Below are 13,242 nucleotides of genomic sequence, written 5' to 3'. Positions count from 1 at the left end.
AGGACTCAAAGGCTTGCCCCCAGCCCCACACCATGACACCACCACCAAAGGCCTGGTGCTCTCTCCTCCCCTGCCCTCATGCTCAGCCACTGCCTGGTGTCCCCACCCCAGGACACCTCCGCCCTCCCTCCCCAACTCCAGCCCATCTGACACACTGCTGCAGGGTGATCTCCCAGAGCACAACGTTGTCCACAGATGCAAACTTCCTATGCTGGTTTTCAAGCTTCTCTCTCACAGTTCCTTTCCACATACCCTAAGACCTGGTCCCCCTGGCTCACCTGCTGTTTCCAGTACCCAGAAGGCCTTCCTAATTCCACACCTTTGCTCAATGGGCTCCCTCCCCCGGGAGAGCCCAGCCCTCTATCACTAGCTGTCACTGATGAAATCACATCCATCTTTCAAAGCCCATCTCAAAGGATATGCCTCCTTGGGACTTTTCTAGGCTCCCCAGTAGAAGGCTCTCTCCCTCTTCTGAAAACTGTGTGGAACAGTGGTTAAGAGTACCAGCTTAGGAGCCCATGATGTAACCACAAATACTGTGAGCACCTACTACGTACCAGATCCTGTGCTGGTCACTGGGCACACAGTGACAAGCAAGACATAATCCCCGCCTTCATGAAGCTCCCAGTGTAGGGCTGGGATCAAATCTCAGTTCTGCCCCATCACCTGTGTGACCTTGGACAAGTTACCTAACCTCTCTGAACCTCCATCCTCTAATCTATAAGACAGAGGTCTAGTCGTCTCTCAAGCGTTGCTATGAGGATCAAATGAGCCAGTGTATGGAGAGCACTTAGCACAAGCCCACCAAAGGCAGCTACCTGTATCACTGATACTGTTTCAACAACCCTTTGGGGCTCCTCTTCGCCTCCTGTACATTCTCTTCCAGTCATCTGGGTTCTTGCCTATTTCCTTTCCAGTCTATGAGCTCCCGGGGGCAGGAACTGCTCCTTCATTCAGGGCTCGTTCAGGGCCCCATGCACAGTGGGGTAGATGGGCCCACCTCCCACCCCAACTCTTCCCCAGGGCTCCACACTCCTATGGAGGAAGTGTCACAGACTCTGCGCCCCGGGCAGGAAACACACCACCCAGGCGCCCTGGCTCTTCTCCCCACACAGAGGGAAGGGACCTGGAGCTGTCCTGAGCTCCTTGGCTCCTCAGGGCTGCCTCCCCACACCCCCGCAGCACCCGCACAGGCTGGGCCGCTGTGAGCAATCAGTTTCGTCGTTTGTAAAGTAGAGATGACGGGGATAATAGTCCCAACTTTATAGCTGTGAGAATTTTGTGAGGTAAACTCCACACAAAGTGCTCAGGACACAGAAAATACACAACAGTGCTGACTACTACTGCAGTAGTGGTGGTGTTGATGGAGGACCATAAGACGGGGGTCAAGACAATTAAAGGTGGAGCTTCTAGATTCAGCTCCACCCATAATTCTCTACGTGATGCCTCTTGTGTTCCCACCTGTGGGGGACGGGGTGATCTCTGAGGCTCCCCACCCAACTCTGCAGTTCCCCACCCATCAGCTCTCACGGGCATGAGCTGTCTTTCCAGTCTAGGCTGCCCCCCACTGGCCGCAGGGGCTCACTGCAGTTGGCACTATGGCTGGGTTTTCTTCCTGCATCAAATTCCATCCATTTCTCCAGGTGAAGCCAATTCCAAACTGGGGCACTTGGGAGTGACAGGGAAAGGACTTATGTAGGCAGATGAAGGAGAGTGAATGCCCTGTGAATTCCATTGGTTGATACGCAAATAGATGCGAGAGCTCAGGGCCCAGAGGATGCTGGGCTCAGGAAGCCTGGGGGCAGTGGGATAAGGGAGGTGCAGACCCTCGGGCCTTACCTGGGGGAGTGCAGAGTTAAGGTGGCGCTGGAGCTGGTCCCGCTCATGCAGGGCGTCCTGGAGCTGGCTCTGCGTGGCCACCAAGGTCTCCTGACTCTCCCAAAGGGACTCCAGCAACTTCTCCCGCTCATCCAGCATGTTCACCATCAGCTGCTCAAAGTTGGCGTCAGCATCGGCGCCATGGGGAGGCCCCAGGGAGTCCCCCTTGCTGATTGTGGGCATCACCTCACACATGGTGAGGGTGGGCAGGGCCTTCTCAGCGTCTAGGGACAGGGGAGGGGCTCACAGGGTTGGCACCTCCAGAGGGACCCAGTGCATGGGTCTCAGAGTGAGCAGTGCAAGGTGAGTGGACAGGTGGGCAGGGGCTTCTCCCATGGCATCAGTTGCTCTTGCTCTGAAAGGGGCCTGGTGCCTGGAGTGCCCCTGTGGAATGGAGACAGAGGGCCTGGCTTAAACTCCCAGGTCTGGGGCTGGGTGTCCTATGTCCCCGGACAAGCGGACAGCAGCCGAGTGTGGCCATGACAGGCAGGGAGAGCAGGGCTGGAAAAGGGCCCTTTGTTTAGACTGAGCAATGGAACCTGGCAGAATCCCAGCCGGGTCCAGCGACACCCATTGTTTCCGGAGGGCAGTGGTCTGTGGGAGAAGAGACTGCTGTGAGGCCCAGCTGAGTGGAGAAGGGCATCCAGGGGAGGGGTGTGGGGAGAGGAGGCAGGAACCCGGACCAGAGTGTGGGAAGGAGAGGGCAGTGTTGGCGCATGCCCCTTCGCAGAAGGTGCCTTCCTTAGTTCTCCCAAGGAATGCAGAGGCCCACGGCTGCAGCCTCGGCCTCCAGGTCCCCCCACCCCCAGCTGTCAGAAGTGCAGCCGCAGTGGAGTGTTTCCCCCAACCACATGGCTTGCTGGCCAAATACAGAAATGATTCAGTCAGTGGCAGGGGAGCAGCCAGCAGGCTGCCCAGAGTCCTCCTGAGACCTGGGGGTGGGAGAGGAGGAAATAGGGTCTCTGCCCACCCCTCCAGCCTTCTGCCCCACATTCAGGCCAAGGCAAGCACAGAAGGGGTTAAAGAGCTCTTAGTTGGTGTGGGTCCCACACAGGGTTGAGTCCCAGGATCACAAGAACAGGGGCAGAGTAGCTCCTCCCCTGACCACTGTCACAGCATGGCTCCTTGGAGAGCACAGGCCAGGCATTGGGGCGGGCACAGAGGCCTGACCTGCTCCTTGCCCAGCATTCAGGGAGGAGGCTCTAGCTCAAGGCATCCCCAGCCCTGAAACCTGGCAGACAGAGGCTTCCACTCTGAATCACAGCCTGCCACCTCTGGGCTGGAGCAGGCACTGACCGAGCGAAGGAAACCAGGGTGATGTCCAAGTGGGATGTCATTCTCCTAGGGCAGGGCTGCCATGTGGGGGCCCCTGTCGTGGCTGGGAACCTTCTCCCTCCGTGTAACTGCTCATTGCTGGCACTGCCAGCTAACGCAGTTAGCATGTGCACAGCCTGGCTGCAGTAACGCCTTGAGCCTGGCACAGGGAATCCCAGTGGTCAGAGCAAAGGAAGGTGTAATGAGGAAGGCACCAAGTAGCAGGGGATTTCTCTGCCTGCCATTGGCTCCCAACCCCCCCTGCCCTTAATCAGTTTGCAGAGGGAGCTATCTTCAGAGCTCCTGTTGCATGAGGAATGGGATGTCAGGCACCCAGCACGGCAATGGGCCCACAGATGCTCCATAAATGGTGCTTTCCTTCCTTCCCCCCCTCCCCATTTGTGAGACACAGGGGATAGCTTCTTGTTCCACTCAGGTGGCAGACTGGGAGAGTCAGGGAGAAGACAGGAGGCATCCGGACCCAGCAGGAGGTGAGAGGTCAGGCACTGGGCGGCACTGGACACCCCTGGCCTGTGGCAGGGCTGAACCCAGCAGGGGAACCAGAGAAGGGCCCCTTCCACCTGAACCGCCTGGCATTCCCTCCCCCAAAGTACTGATGACCTAGGCAGAAATGGGGGCAGCAAGAGGGAGTCTGGGAAGGAACGTGGGCCTGGATCAGACAAGAGAGCGCCAGCTTGCAAAGCCCCGAGTGCGCACCCACAGCCACTGCCAGAGGGCCCAGCAGTCCAAGCAGGCATATGGGTGTAGCCCCACACAACCTCATGCACACACACACACAGAGGTGGTACAGGAATATGGAGACCTAGGACAACAGGCATGTGGCCACACACATGGTCCCAGACACAGAAACTGGATGCAGACTCTGCTCCAAGGGATCCTTTCCCCAAGCTGGACAGCCACTCAAGAGGCTAGAGAGGCACCAAGTAGTAGCCTGGTCTGCACCCTGCTTCCCCCAACATCCCTGCCCCTTGCAGCAGCTGGGAGCAGATGGCAGGGGCGGCCACCCCAGTCTTGCCAGAGCTGCCACCTCACTGACGCCGATACCAGCCATTCCTCCCCTTCTCCTCCCACGGCGCCCGGGCCCCTCACCCTGAATGCTCCTATCTGTAAGGTCGAAAGGCCACGATGGCCCCACTATACCTCTCTAAGCTTATCAACAGCCAGGCCCTCATGCCCCACCCCCCCACACCCACTCCAAAAAGAAATGAGAGAGGAAGAAGAGGCCAGGCTAGGGAAGGGGCCCCTTGTGGTGGAATCTGCTCAGGACCCTGGGAATGGCCTCAGGCCAACAGACGCCCAGGCAGTTCACAGGGTAGAATACAGGAAAAGGCTGGCACTTAGGAGATCAGCTGGGTGACCTCGGGCTTGTCACCACCTACTACAGCCTCTGCTGTAAGACGGCACCCACAACCCTTGTTTTGCCCACCATAGAGGGAAGAGATCATGGATAAACAGAGCTTAGAAAAGCAGGAAGCACTACCGAGGGGAGTATGAACGACCTGAGTGGTGGGCACAGGCAGGCCTGTGGGTGGGGTTTCTAAAGCTCCTCACAGGAAGGGGTGGGAAGAACAGAACCTCAGGCTGCCCGCTGTGACGTGCTGGCTATTTGGTCCAACTTGGCCTCCCCAAATTCTCCTGGTCATTCTGGCAACTGAGAGGCTGGCTTCGGCACCACTTGCCCTTTCCCAGCCTCCCCCAAACCAGGTGCCAGGTAGCAACTCAACTTCCCTGCTGAAATGCCATCATGTACAGCAGGGTAAAGACGAGCCCAGAGGGGCTGCCAGGCAGATGCCCCCAAGATGACTGTCTAGGACCTCCTGCCCTTGCCCCCCGAATGCACAAGCATTGTGAGCAGAAGGGAGCTCCAGGACAGCCATGTCGGGATACCTGGCTCCTTCTAGCTCAGGGGCTGTCTTTAAATAGCACACTTATCATCTCAGCCTAACAGAAGCCTCCTCAACTCCTGCCAATTTCTAAGTAACACTCACGGGTCCTGATTCAGAGGCAAAAGCAACCAGCCCCCAAAGCAAGCATTTGTGGAGGGTTTTGCTGGTGAGGAGTGTGGGCAGGCTGTGAAACAGCAAAAGAGGGCGTCAGAGTATGTGTGAGTGTGTGTGTGTGTGTGTGTGTGTGTGTGTGTAGGGAGGGACTGACCAAAAACCAGGCCTCTGGGCTTATAAACAGAGAAGGTAAACTCTGAGGCCTCTTTGTCTTCCTAAAAGTCACCCCACCTTTTCCTAACAGGAGGGACGGACACTTGTCTGATGCTCTGGCTGGCCACACACACAAAGGCTGGCTTCCCACTGCCCTACCAGATGGCAGGCCCCACTACGGTGAGACAGCTCGGCAAGGGCACAGCTGCTGGCCCCCATGGAGGCAAAGGGCCAGGGCGAAGCTGCCAGGAGCTGTGCTCAAGTCTGAGTGTCTATGAGCTGGGCAAGAGGGGGGCCTCAGGTGGGAGTCCCTTCAGAGCAGAGAGGTGAAAGAGGAGGGTCACACAGCCACTGGATTGGAGGAAGGGGGAGGAAGCCTGAGGAAATGCAGAGGGAGTAGTCACCCAGGAAAACAGTAACGATTATGATAGCAGCTACGATTTATTTGATATCTACCACATACCAGGCGCTGTGTTGTCGGCTGACATACATTAACTTACCTTAATCCTCACAATTTCTTGCAAGGAACACATAATTCTTCTTCCCATTTCACAGATGTCAGAGTTGGGACTCAAAGTCATGTAACCAAGTCTACACAGCTAGTAGGAGAAAGAACTAGGACTCAATTCCAGTCTGCCTGACTCCAAAGAGGGGTAGGGGATGGAGGAAGAGGATAGGTGAACACGATTCCAAGTCGTGTCTCCTCCAAGGAGCCAAGGCAGCAGCCTTTCCCGCCCTCATCAGGGCAGTGGCAGCCTAGGGACAGCTCACAGCTCACCTCAGCCCCTCTACCTCTTCTCCTCTAGCCTGGGGGGAGGCCTCTGGCCAGCAGCTGTCATAGTCACGAAGTGGCCCCTTCCCCAGTGGAATTGACCCGTCTCCAAAGCCCCATGTACCACCCAGAACCTCTCCCTCACCCCCTAGCTGGCTCCATACTGAGTTGTAAGCAGTCCCCAAGTTCCCCACACGCTCCTGCAAGAACTATAGGAACAAACATTCTTCCGAGCCCTCAGCCCCCCTCACTCTGTGGCGTTTTCAGATACTGGCCTCCCAGTGGAACGAAGTCCAGCTGCCCACCTCTCCTTCCCTCTAATACAGAAGCTTCTCCTCCTCCCCGTCCCTCTCCCTGTCTAGCTCACCACCCCAAGAAGCCTTGCCCTCACTCATCCTCTCTTCCGAAAGCCCAGTCGAGCCTCCTCCCCTGCTGCTCCCTAACCCTGCTCACTGCCATGCTCCCAGAGCCTACCTATTGCTCATGAGCTCCTAGCACCTCACCCGGCCTGCCTGAGTCTCCCTCTCCACGTTAGTCTAAGGAACTTCTGATCACCCTTTATTTATACCTCTCTTTGTGGCACATCATCTCACAGATCAGCACCGGCTGCCAGCCCAGGCACTCAACTTCCTAATGCCCTGCACATGCAGGTAGACACAGGCAGGGGCGTCTCTTTATCTGACAGGCTCCCCAGGCCTGTCTCTGTGAAGCCCATCTCTCCAGCTGCTCCCCAGGAGTTAGTTATGGGCCACCTCTTCCCAAGACATGGCCAACCACCTGGGTGAGCACACACCTCACTGTCCAAACCTGGGCCTTCTTGGGTGTGAACAGGTTAACAATCATACTGGGACACAGGTGTAAACTAGGGCTATCCCAGGTATGGGACATAAACATCTGATTAAGGTTTCATTTGTATAGAAGGGCTCCAAGTCTAAAAAGAGGTTAGAAAATCCCCGCTTTAAGTATTGTCTGCAGAAGGCTCTACAAAAATAAACACATGTTCTCTCAGAGAGGCAGCACAGCCATGCAACAGCGCGATAAATATGGGAGGGCTACACAGGTGCCATGGGGGCCACCAACTGCACTCCATATTCTAAATGTCTAATAGAGATCACGTATTCACACAAATCAAGATCAAAGCCTGCACCACTGAACACAGCACACAGCTTTGGCTGAACTTGTGTCATTAAGTACAGTAACCGTAGCCATCTTCTGCTAATCAGAGCCATTGATTAATACTTATACGTGTCCTCAAATAACATTTTCAAAAGAAGAAACAAAGTAATAAGTGTGGCGTATTTGGAGAATAAAAATCTTTCTTTTTTTGTGTGTGTGTGAGGAAGATCAGCCATGAGCTAACATCCGACGCCAATCCTCCTCTTTTTGCTGAGGAAGACTGGCCCTGGGCTAACATCCATGCCCATCTTCCTCCACTTTATATAGGACGCTGCCACAGCACGGCTTGACAAGTGTCGCGTCGGTGCACGCCCGGGATCCGAACCTGCGAATCCCGGGCCGCCAAAGCAGAGCGTGCGCACTTAACCACTGCGTCACCAGGCCAGCCACTGGAGAATAAAAATCTTTCAAAGCTAGGGGTCCCCGTAGAACAAATATAGGTCCTCTGGTGTTAGGAAAAAAATGCTCACAAGTCTCTGCATTAGGAGATCAGTGCATCAGACGAGAGAGCCTTCATGTAGCAGAAAACAGAACTGCCCAGGAGGAATCAGGAACACAGAGCGGAGTGCTGTCGGGTGCCATGGTGTGAAAGATCTGGAGTACACAAAACTGCCTGGAGAAATGCAGGCGTCACAAAAAGTGTGCATATGTATGTGGTTACACACTCTGGGTTATGTGTGTGTGTAAGCAAACAGTCAGGAGAATGGGGTCCTGAGAGCGAGCAAGCAGGTGTGTACAGCATGCAACTGTGTTTGGACATGTGTGGTCACGAGTATACGTCAGGGCTTATGATGGTATACAACTGTGGGAATGCGTGTGTGACTGTGTGTTTAGTCACGAGAGTGAGTGTGTGTGGTCATACAAGCACATGCATCTGGGAGTCATGAAACCACCTACATTCGTATGGGCATGTGGGCCCCATGAAGGCGTGTGCATGTGTGTGATCATGAAACCACACTACCGGTCATGAGTAAGTGTAAGCCCACGTGTGGTCCTGAACCTGTGGGACATGGGTAAGAGGGAGAGCGAGGAAGGATAGGAATGATAATGAAGGAATGAAACTTGGTCCAGACGCTCTGCCCCAAATAAGGGCCAAAGTTGTGGGTACCCCACAACTGGCCTAATGTGAGCTGAGGTCTAGGAACTGGGCCCAGCCCACCTTTCTACTTACCACCCCCCCATCAGAGCTGCACCGCAGGGCTCCATGTGCATTAGAGATGGCAGCAGTCACCCCTGGATCTTCCAGAATGTCCACTACTCATGGAACAGCCCAGGCCAATTCCTGGCCTGGCACCACTCCCCAGGCCCTCCACTCTCAGAATCTCTCCTCTAAGCCTAACACAGGAGAGCTCTCTTCTGTAGCAGCTGCCAAGGACAACTACCATCCAGGGCCCACCCCGACCCCTTCCTGCTACCTGGACTGCAGATTCCTGCTTGGAAGGGTTCTCTGAGGTCATGCAAGCCAACCTCACACTCTGTGTGGGAGTTCCTTCCACACATCCCTGACAGCTCAGTCTTTACTTGATTATCCTTTGAGAATAAGGAGCTCACTAGTAAATGAGGAAGCCCTCATTGTCCTAAGGAAGCTTTTTCTTAAATTGAATGGAAACCTCTCTCTCCTTTGAAATGACAGTTATCCATCTGAAGACAGTGGCCAGGAAGTCACATCAGATATGTGTTTAATTTACAGGACTGCAACTCTGCTGGCTGGGCAAAATAAAGGCCTCTAAATGCATCTGACACTTAAATACAAAATTATATTTTACATAAGTACTCTTTTTAAAATCACTGTATACATTACATGTTTATATAATTAATATACAATGTATATAATGTATATTATATCTGCACATTAACATCATTGTTCAGAGTTATAAACCTAAACCAGTATACCATGCTTTATGGGAGATTTAGGGATTTTCACTTTATCTACTGCCTACAGAAGTGAATTCCCCCACTGAAATGTAATAGCACTGTACTGGGTCCCCAGAGGCTCCTCTGCTCCAGGTTAAATATTTCTAGTTGCAAGGAGACCCTGCTTCATTGAACCTAGAGGATCAGAAGGCAGACCTCTTCAATTCAATCCAACAATTACTTATTGAGCAGATTTCCATGAATCCAACACTGAGCTAGGAATTGTTATGGATACAAAAGGCATGTAAGATATGACCTCAATACTTGAGAAGTTCACAGTCTACTTGAGAGAACACAGATGCACAAGTATGTTCCAGGGCAACACAGAGCAGCATGTGACCAAATATCCAGTCTCTGGCACAGCCTGGGGGTCAGCGCTGAACACCTCCTGGAGTATGACCAATTGAATTAACCAGTGGTAGTTTCTCCTCCAGCTGCCTCAGAATGAAGCAGCCCCAGCCAAGGCCTCTCAGCCCCTGACCGATAGGCAAGAAGCTGCTCTGTGGTAGAGTTGACTGCACCTGGGTAAACAGAAGACACCAGGGGGGAGGCGGGGGCTACAGCTCAGAAAGCAGAGCAATGAGCCCAGCAGTAATCATGCTGTGTGACCACTGAGCCAGCGGCCAGGCAAGGAAGAGGGGAGTCCTCAGGTTCTGCCGGGCCTGGAGTTTCACACCACCCTAGCCCAGAGCTCCTCCCCCACCACCATCCCCCCACTGGCCCTGCCCCATGACATCCTCAATTTCCACAGGTCCCTTCCAGTACAGCAAAGGCTGAGAGTTCCCTAGAAGCAGCCCTCTCAGAGTCTGCCAAGTATCACGGCCCCTCTGAGGACCTTTTACTCCACTGGCCACCTGAGGTGCCACGCTCCTGTGAGCCAGCCCTATATGTCCTCCAGAGCTAATTACAGGTCAGTGAGCTAGCAGGCCAAGTGGGGGACAGCAGGTGACTTCATGTGGCTGCAATACACACTCGCCCCTCCCTCTGACTCCACTCCCTCCCTCCACTTCTCCCAATTCCCCACCTGGGACCTCGACTCTGAGGCAGCTTTCACTCCCTAGTCCTCCCTGCTCGCTGGCGCGCACACGCGCGCACACACACACACACACAACTCTGGACCACTCAGAACCACACCTTGTTTCTACAGCAACCCATCAAAGGGCCTGAAGCCCCAAAGCAAAGTATCTCGCATAACAGCGAGCTCTCCCATATCCTAAAGCCCCCTCGGCCCCCAGCTCCCTAGCCCTGCTGAACCTTCACCCCTGCCTCATTGCCACCACAGCCAGACGGGCCTCCTCTCCACTGGAGGCTCTGAAAGGACCCAAGAGCAATCCCTGACAACTCTTTACAACTCTGAGACTTCAGCAATCAACGCTGAGAGGAGACGCCAAGTCCGGCTGCCTGCCCTGCCCTGCCCCTCCAGTCCCTCCTAACAACCCAGCTGCCAGACCCCATACACTCCACAGTTCCGACCTCATGACACGCCCAGCAGCACACGCCCAGATACACACCTACTTCCCCCACACTCCTCTATGTCCCAGAGATGATTCGCCCGCTCTGCTGGCTGTCTAGTGCACTCCTGGCCCCCAATAACCATTGTGCTGTTCATCATCTCATTATTTTGAGGTATCATTTACCCCAGGCAGCCTCCTCAGGCCTCAGGACAAAGTCCCAGAAAACAGCCAAGGGAAATCACTCAAGCTGTTGCTTTTGCTAAGGCAGCTTCCCTTGGGACCACCTGGCCAGTTAATAGTGGTAGGGGCAGACGGGTTGGAATCCAGTTCAGACAGCTGTTTGAAAGCATGGGGACAGGCTCTGTCTTTTTCTAATGAATAGCGATGTAACAGAAGGGGGGGTGCTGTTAACAGAGTGCCCATGGTGTGTACCTTTCAGCTGCTCCAGGGCCCTAAATTGCCTTAAGAAGATGCAGCTCCTAGCATGGTGTCCAGCACGCAGTAGTGGCCCAACAAACGTTTGTGGGTGTTGAACAAAGTACTAGGTGCGGTTCCAGCACCTCTGGAAAGCCCGAGGGAAGTCCCTGAACCCTGCCGCTGAAGGGTCCCTGAGCTCGGGCCAGGAGGGGATCTGCACGCTCTGCGACGCCCCTCTCTCACATCTGCTCACACGAGGACAGCCCTCCCGGACACCGCAGGGTCTGTTTGCTAGCTCACCTCAGCAACGAGTGCACGCTGTCCAGGAGCCCTCCTCATGATCGGCGAAGCCACCCGCACCACGACCTCCATCTGCCCACCTCCCAGACCTGCCGGTCTGCACTGAAAAACGGCCCTACGCGGCCCCAAGCCCACTCCGCACCCAGCCTTCGGGTCCGACGTCCTCCGGGTGGCCCCCACCCCGCAGACCTCAGCAGCTGCTCCCCCTGCCGCCCCGGGAAGGCACCTAAGGCCCCAAGGAGGGCCTAGAGGCAGGGAGGCTGGAGGGCAGGGCGGCCGTAGGGACAGGGGTGCAGGACCGGGATCCGGAGGAGCAGGAGGTCAGGGGACAGGGGTACAGGCGGGCCGGGGGGCAGGCGGGCAAGGGGACGGGGCGGGACCAGACGGGACCCGGGGAGCGGCCGCCGGGCTTGGGGCGCCTCTCCTCGCCTCCGGGACGGGTGGGGGCGCCCACCGGCGGGACACACGCAGCCCCCTCGCGGCTGACGGAGGCGAACCCTACGCCCACCCCAAGGCACAGGCGCCGCCAAGGCCGGAGGCGGCACAGGGAGCGGACCGGCCGCCTGAGACCCCACGTCCGGACTCAGCGGGCCGCTCCCGAAGCGCGCTGACAGAAACCCCGGCCCGGCAGGGAGCTGGAGGAGGGAAGGGGCAGCCTCCCCGACCCGGCCCCGGACGCTCACCCGTCTGTGTCGCCGACCGCCGGCCGTGCGCTCAGCGCAGGGACCGCCCGCGCCCGCGGAGCCCGGCGTCCCGGACGCCGAGCGGCCGAGGGGCCGACAAGCCCACGGCCAAGCCCCGCAGCCTCCGCCGCGCGGAGCGCCCGCCCGAGGCCCCGCCCCTCCCCCGCCGAGGGCCCCCCCGCCCGGCTCAGGCCACGCCCCTCCCGGCACGTGACGAGACGGCGCCGGGTCGCCTCGCCTTCTGGTCCCCTGGAGTGGCCGGCGGGGCGGAGTCGGGGACCAGGGCCAGCGGCCCGCCCCCTCCCAGAGTCCTCCTCCTGGTCCCTATCCGACCACCTGCTCCTAAATCTGGGCCTTGCGTGTCGCCAATGGTGCGTCCCACTTCGCGCCTGCTCTTTCCCGCCCGTTTATTACTTCTCCTTTGGTCACACCCATTTTTTTACCCGGAGAAACCTGAAATCCAGCTACATTCCCGTAGTGTGCACTTAAGTGAATTGTGTCGTTTGCCTGAATTCAGGAACCTGGCTGCGCTAACACTGTTACTATAAAATGAAATGTTCGTCTATCACATATACATATCTCAATGCCAAAATTCCTGACTGACATATTTTAGTTAACTCTCTCATTTTCCTCAACTGCCCCTTACCCTGTCCCCTGTGGCTATTAATGCATCTTTCCCATCTGGTTTGTGAAGTTTCATCACAGTGCCTGCTCAACACTTTACAACACCCAGGAAGCACTGCTGTAAGTATGAGGAATTTTTACATACATAGACATAGATACACACACGTTCTCTATCAGCAGCAAATGCTGTGGTTGCGATCAACAGCACATAAAGCCTTTCATTTTTTTGTTTTCCTCACCCCTATTGGGCTTAGTTTCTCTGTATCTTTCGTAGACGACAGGGAAATCTGAGTAATTCTGATTTATTTAGGGGGTGAGAAATGAAGCTAAATTTGTGTTATTTTCTTTGACCCTCAGAACAAAATAAAGGTATATATTTAAGGAAATGAAAATTACAAAGCAGTTTTTACAAAAGCAGTCCAGAAAGTTTCAGCTCTTCTCCAGATGGTTTGGGAGTCTCATCAAAAGGAATTCCCTGAGACACTTCATATCCTTTCACTAATAAGACATGAATCATCCTAGAAAAGACAATTCAG

At 55.4% G+C, this 13,242-nt stretch overlaps 1 protein-coding gene across 13 annotated transcripts in view; it reads right to left on the bottom strand.

Annotated features, from left to right (window-relative positions):
- Positions 1–12,141, bottom strand: part of PPFIA4 (PTPRF interacting protein alpha 4) — a 44,817-nt gene extending 32,676 nt beyond the window's left edge. For 9 of the 13 annotated variants that reach the window (XM_058533853.1, XM_058533855.1, XM_058533856.1 and 6 more), the window contains exon 1: positions 1,840–4,313. In XM_058533853.1, the coding sequence (XP_058389836.1) occupies positions 1,840–2,073 (234 nt within the window). In that variant the 5' untranslated portion in view covers positions 2,074–4,313. Of the gene's footprint in view, positions 1–1,839; positions 4,315–12,082 lie in introns of those variants that run through there. The other 4 variants (XM_058533857.1, XM_058533864.1, XM_058533852.1 and 1 more) reach the window with 3 other exon arrangements.
- Between the last annotated feature and the right edge of the window lie 1,101 nt (positions 12,142–13,242).

Source organism: Diceros bicornis, chromosome 38 (genome assembly GCF_020826845.1).
Source record: "Diceros bicornis minor isolate mBicDic1 chromosome 38, mDicBic1.mat.cur, whole genome shotgun sequence".
In the NCBI taxonomy this organism is placed as follows: domain Eukaryota; kingdom Metazoa; phylum Chordata; class Mammalia; order Perissodactyla; family Rhinocerotidae; genus Diceros; species Diceros bicornis.
The sequence above is the reverse complement of the archived record's forward strand: the minus strand, read 5'-3'. Positions and strand labels throughout refer to the sequence as shown.